Raw genomic sequence first — 6,655 nt, forward strand, 5'->3', positions numbered from 1 at the left:
TTTATGTTAAAAGAAAACAATAAATAGTACACTGAATAAATACATAGGATTAGGTAATCTAATTTCTTACTGAAGGATAGATTTGGGACTTTCTGAGTTGGGAAGGGGTGAGTGAGCAGGTGGAATTCTCTGATATCAGATGATTTACAGGAAAATGAAACTTAAGTTTTAAAATGTAGGTGGTTCACAAACTGGAGTCAGTTTGGTTCTCACAATTCCCCCCTTTGACCCTTCTCTTCCCCCTGCCTCCCATGGATCACTACAAGCCAAATTTGAGGGTTTTTATATGCCCATTATTAACATCATAAGCATCATAAACCTAGAAAAGTTGAGTAGAAAGCATCCTTTTGCATAGCTTTGTACAACAACTAATACAGAATGTCTAAAAATAATAAAGAAGTATAAAGTGAAGAGAGCCCATTTATCTACGGTGGCTAATATGCCATTTCCCTGCATTCAAGTGAACTAGGAGGAAGGATTCCACCAAGCTTCACTTGGTGTAGGCAGTTGTGTTTCTGTTATAATCTGTTGGATTTTCTGAAGGCTCATCATAACCTCTCCTGATTGATTAATGTAGGAACAACAAGATTGATCAATCATAGCACACACTCCTCCTTGTGAAGCTATAATAAGGTAAAGAACATTGTTTTCATTGATAGGTAACTCTACTCATCAATCAGGACAGCTCTGATGAGTGTGATGACAAACCCAGAATCCATGGGACCCAATTTCTCTAAGATGATAAGCCTTCCCTACAACACCATGAAGTTTACTAATAGTATTAAGTCTTTTCCAAACCTCCTAGGAGGAGTGGAATCCAGGAAGAGCAATGAGAATTTAGAATTAAGTAACAACAGGGAAATGAGCAATATTTAAAACATATGATAAGTAAGATTGTGAGGCATAAAGCAAATAGTATTGTGAAAATTTTTCCATTTTCCCCTGGTTGACAATTTTTCATTCCCATGATTACTGTTTTTTGTTTATGTTTTTTGTTCTAAAATTCTCTTGTGAAGGAAGGAGAAACACCATGTGATATTATTAAGATAAAGTAAAACAAAAACACTTGCTGATACATTGTTTTGTCTCTTGGGTCTTCTGAACCAATACAAAGAACAAAAAGAGGGAGTCCTAAGGGAGTTGCAAAGACAGAGATTCATTGGGAGAACAGAAAATAGTGACCCTAAGTTTATAAAAGAGATAACAGCTTAACAAGTTAACAGGAAAATTGGGTACAAGGAGGAAGGAATGCTCTACTGAGAGATGCCAACTGTAACCACATGGGGACACAATTTGGAAATGCTTTGAGGCTTCCCTGAGATCCTGACAACATTTATAGATCCAATAGAAATACTCAGAATCTGATTTGGACATCAAAACTAAATTAGAAGCTCTAGTATCTAGTAAACAGTCATAAATCATGTTACCAACTTTAAGCGAGACTTGGGATTCACTGGTGCAGGGAGAGATAGATACTGGGATAGTGGGGCAAGGACATCAGGATTGACGAAAAAAACCTGAAAAGATCCTCATCAGAATCTGTGGTTCCTCTCCCTCCCCCCATGCCCTCCTGCCTAAGACCCTCCCCGGATCCCTTCCAAGGTCCCCTCTATTTCTATCCTTCCATCCTACTTCTTTCTACATTCTATGGCAACATGGCCTTTTTGGGTGTGACAATAAAAACACTTTTGCAGCCCTCAGTTCCTTGATACAGCTTGAATGAGAGCTGAAGCTGCTTGGGCAGGGGCCCAAGCTTGGAAGAGAGCCAGGGCTGTTTGGGCAGGGGCCAGGACTGGCTGAGGTTTTGGAGTAGGTTTATCTTTTCTTTATTCTTTTCCTCATAAACATATTGAGTGATGTTTTCAAGCTCACCAATACCTTTTTCACGACATCTAGGGCAACCCATATGAAAATATTTTCATATTTCTGGATATGATTGACTAACAAAGTATGTATTAATGATTCGTGCATGTCATGGGTTGAGTGGGTCTAATCCCCACATACCATTTAGTACTCTTTACACAGCCTGTCATAAAAGCAAGTAGGGGTTTCATTTTCTTCCTAGACAGTTTCTTGGAGCTTACTCCAGTTTGCGGGACAACGCATATTTCCATGCCCTGATCAAGGAAGGAAAGGATGGTTATTTTTCTTCCATCCTTGTATTCCAAGGACTAGAACAGTGTCATGTACATAGTTAGCAGTGAAATTTTGATGCAATTGAATTCAGACACTCTGCTCCATTCTCTGGATTACAATCCTCTAAGTGCTCCTTTTTCATTTCCTTGTGATATAACAACAAACTTGTTGGGGAAAACTTGCTTAACAAATTTTAAAAATGCATCTAAAAAGAAAAAAAAAATTCCCTGATCTCTGTTCTCCTAAAGGGTTTGTGGTCCTTCTCATCTCTCTCATTCTGTTTGTATTTTAGATTCTAATGAAGTACCTTAATTTTGCAAATCTGGTCATGAAGGTTTTCCATTTGAGCTACCTTCACAACTGTGAAACCCGCAGGGGCCAGGTAAGAACCCAGACATAAGAGAACTCTACCCAGTTTGATTTGTTCTTGAGTCATTTACGTAGGAGATATTGGGAAAGAAACCCACTCATCCTGGATTTCCTGGCCATATGGGTTGTCTCTCCCATTAGACTTTGAGCTCCTCAAGAACTGGGACTTCCTTTTGCTTTCTTTCTATCCCCAGCACTTAGTACAGTGTCTGGCACTTAGCCAACGCTTAATCAATGCTGTCTGACTGGCTGACTGATTGGATATTTATAATGCTGCATTGAACTCATGCTAAGAAGGCTTTAAATTCTTTGTTTGCAGTTAGGGGAACTACTGCTGCTGCTGTAGCTTATCCTAAACCCTTTGCATGTTTTCTTTGTATTCATTTAGATACTCCTGTGGTCTGGGAGCAAAGTGTTTGAAGAGCTTACAGACATTGAGAGACAGTTCCACAAAGCCCTTTACACAGTCCGTGCCTTTCTCAACTGCGACAGATACTCTGTGGGGCTCCTGGACATGACCAAGCAAAAGGTTAGGCAATCTGTGGAGCAAACATTGTACGTCAAGGTTAAACATGGTTTGGATAGAATCTATCTTCCCACATCCACCTCATATACCTCAGGAGAAGCCTGGGAGAATTGGGGTCATACTGTGAGTGCCACATAATGGCCATTCTTTTACAGAAGGCATGTTGCACCTATTTCCCATGAAAAGTCACTTACCTACACCTAGAAAGTGACCAACCCGAAAGCTGAGTAGCAGCAAAACATACTTTTGCTTGCTAGGGTCATCTGAAAAGTAAACACCCACTTGGGTAGGACAAGGGTTGTTATCTTCATTAAATTAGCAGAAACAAGAGACAGGAGAGGCAGAATGAAGGGAACATTGATTAAGACCAGGGAACCCACCAGTATATTGAATAAATAAATAAATGATGGTGAATTTACTTCTAGGTTGTGCTCAATTAAAGGAGAGAAAGTAAATAAAAGAAGGTAAAAGAGAGAGAACAAGAAATGAGAAGAGAAGAAGCCAAGGAGGAGGCAAAGAGACAGGAAAGGGTATGAAGAGACTTAGGGAAGGAACCGGTATTGGAGGGAGAAACTGACAAGAGGAGACAGAGAATTTCTTGAGTTGAAAGCTCAATAATGTTGAGCAGAAAATTTGAGTTCTTGGAAAATTATATATGGAGAGTCATATTCCTGACATTTTTTTCTCCAATCCACTTTCCCTTCCTCAACAAGGGTTGGCTTCTTCATTCCTTCTCCTCTAGTCTGTCTGTCTGTCTCAAGGCAGGGGCAGCTAGGTGGCACAGTGGATAAAGTACTGGGCCTGGAGTGAGGAAGGCTTATCTTCCTGAGATCAAATCTGGCCTCAGACACTTTCTTGCTATGTGACCCTGTTCAAATTACTAAACCCTGTTTGCCTCAGTTCCTCATCTGTAAAACGAGCTGGAGAAGGAAATGGCAAACCACTCTAGTATCTTTGCCAAGAAAATCCCAAAATAGGGTCATGAAGAGGCAGATACAACTTAACAACAAATCTCAAGGTAATTTAGAATAAAAGGACTTAGAGTTGGAAGAGACCTTTAAGGTTGTCTACTACAACCTTCCTAATTTTACAGAGGAGGAAACTGAGGCTCAGAGAAATTAAGTGATTTTCCAAAGCTCACACAGGTAGAAAGAAACAGAGCTCAGAGCCTCTGACTCCAAATCTGGCATTCTTTCTATTATCCTACAAAGCCCACTAAATTCGCTTCCCTACCAAAGATCTATCTAAACTTAGTCAGGTAGCATTTTCTGATTTTCGTAAACTTCAGGAAGTTTTGGTCTTTCTGAGAACTTAGGGATTAAAGCATACAGATAAACAAACCAACTAAAAAATGTAAATCATATTTATGCTGATTAGACCACACAGACGGGTCTAGACTAGAATGTTTCTCTACCACTGACCTGACAGTAGTAACTGGCTTAAATCAGGCTCAGTCAAGATTTGTAAGGTTCAGCAACAGACCTTTTGCTGTTCCTTCAGAAAAAGTAGCTGTTGACTTAGTGAGTCCAACATTCAACTGCCAGAATGTGGAAGATTCCTCACTATTCCGAAGAGTTATGGTTGCAGAAGAATTTAACCCTAGGCTTAAGCCTGAAAAAAAAAATCTGCTTTTTCTGAACTCTTTCCTAGGAGAGAAACATCTTGAGAGGATGTTCCAATGAAGTCAGCCCCCGGAGGGAACAACTGAACCCTTTGGGGAGGCATGTTTACGATGACTTTAAAAAGAATGTTCCAGCTAGCAGTGTGTTTACAGAGGAAACTAAGCAAAGACTACTGGGCTGCCACTCTCTCAGGGCTTGATAGGCTCTCTAAACTATTACAGTTTCCTTGTGTATCCGGTATAGTGTGGTCCAGAGCCTGGGTTTGAAGTCAGAAGAGCGAGGTTCAAATTCTGGCTCTACTATTATTATCTCTTGTAATCCTAGGCAAATCATGATCCCTCTCTGGGTATCATTTTCCTGATCTGTAAAATGAAGGGATTGGGGAGACTTGGAGGTTCTCAAGGTCTAAACCTTATGATGCTTCAGAACCCTTGGAGGAACAGGAGACAGACTTTTCCTTTAGATTTTCTTTCCATGGAAGGTAGCTAAAAATTGTCAGCATTGATCTCAGTGACTTGGAGAGACCAGTGAAATAGCTGACATTTCTATTATTTTATGGTTTGCTAAAAGTCGTCCCCAAACTACCCTATGAGGTGTGTACTACAAGTATCAATATCCCTATTTTTCAGATGAGAAAAATGAGACCCTGAGAGGTTATGAATTTGCTTATGATATAGCCACACTGCTAATATGTGACACAGCCAGGATTCAAATCTATCTTTCCCAAGTCCAAGTCTACTGCCCTTTCCCCTATACCATACGTTCTCTGGAAGAAATTGGGCATTTGGCTATACTTTCTGGTCTTTTCCCATGGTGGATTAGTATAGCACAGCAGCCTGGATACTGGTTAGTGGAATCTGTCTGAAGTCGACAAGGAAGACACTCACAGTAAGATTACCAGAAAGGATGGTGAGGATTCTCTCCAGTTCATATATAAACAGAAACTGGACATTTATAGCTCTGTGAGGACAGTTACTTGCTTTGGTTTCCAGGTGGCTCATAGAGCTTTTGAAAACTTGGTCAGAGGAGCCCCAGTGAAGCATCAGAGGAGGTCTCTAGTGGAGCTGACATATACACTTAAATAAATGTTGTTGCTGTTGTTTTAAATCTCATCTCATCACCTCTCCTTACAGCTATCCAAAGAGTGAACAATATAGTAAGCTGGTCATGTAGGCCTAGGAATCAATACCAAAAGGAAATTTGTCTGACCTTTGAGAGAGTTAATAAATTATGAAGGAATCACAGCTACAAAATTAGCAGAGAATGAGGCAAAGGTGCTAGGGTCAAGCCAACCTCTTAACAACCCAGTTCCTAGTCATCCAAGGGTGCCCATGAAAGTCAAGAGGCCTTTAGGGTATGATGCATTATCCTGGGACTCCAGCCTTTGCTTATCACAACATGCTATCACTAACTTTTCTGTATTCTAAGTTATTCTTTTGATTTGGTCATTTTTCAATTCAGTTCATTCATTCACGTATGTAGCATTTCTTATGTGTAAGGTACTGTGTGGGCTAGGAGTGAACATACTAACGTTATAGGAAGAAGTATAACCTCTAAAATCCTTTATGGATCTAAATCTATAACCCTATGAGCCTATGAACAATGAAGCATTGTTTATCCTTCTTATATCCCTGCCTGACTTTGGACAAATCACTTTCTCTCTGTGGATCTCAGAATGCTCCTCTATAAATTGAAAGGGTTGACTTGGAATTGTGTGAGAAAAGTTACTAAAATGTTCATAAATAAATAATACTTTATCCTGTTCACCACCATTGACCATATGAATATTGGCTTTAGAGTCAATGCACCTGAATGAATTAAAATCCCGGTTCTACCACTACCTACCCATGTGACAGACAAGTTACTTAAGAGACTAGTTACTTAACTCCTTTGGGTCTCAATTTCTTCAATCACAAATATGTGGTTAGACTAGTTGATCCCTAGGGAACTTTTTAGATCTTTTCATATGATCTATATACATGAAGGTGATTAAAAAAAAAAA

General features: G+C 39.7%; 1 protein-coding gene across 1 annotated transcript in view; it reads left to right on the forward strand.

Annotated features, from left to right (window-relative positions):
- PDE6A (phosphodiesterase 6A) overlaps positions 1-6,655 on the forward strand; it is a 79,188-nt gene that overhangs the window by 9,444 nt on the left and 63,089 nt on the right. The window contains exons 3-4 of the mRNA XM_027841767.1: positions 2,429-2,518; positions 2,894-3,034. Coding sequence (XP_027697568.1) covers positions 2,429-2,518; positions 2,894-3,034 — 231 coding nt within the window. The remainder of the gene's footprint in view (positions 1-2,428; positions 2,519-2,893; positions 3,035-6,655) is intronic.

Source organism: Vombatus ursinus, unplaced genomic scaffold (assembly GCF_900497805.2).
Source record: "Vombatus ursinus unplaced genomic scaffold, bare-nosed wombat genome assembly UNPS02014863.1, whole genome shotgun sequence".
Lineage (NCBI taxonomy): Eukaryota > Metazoa > Chordata > Mammalia > Diprotodontia > Vombatidae > Vombatus > Vombatus ursinus.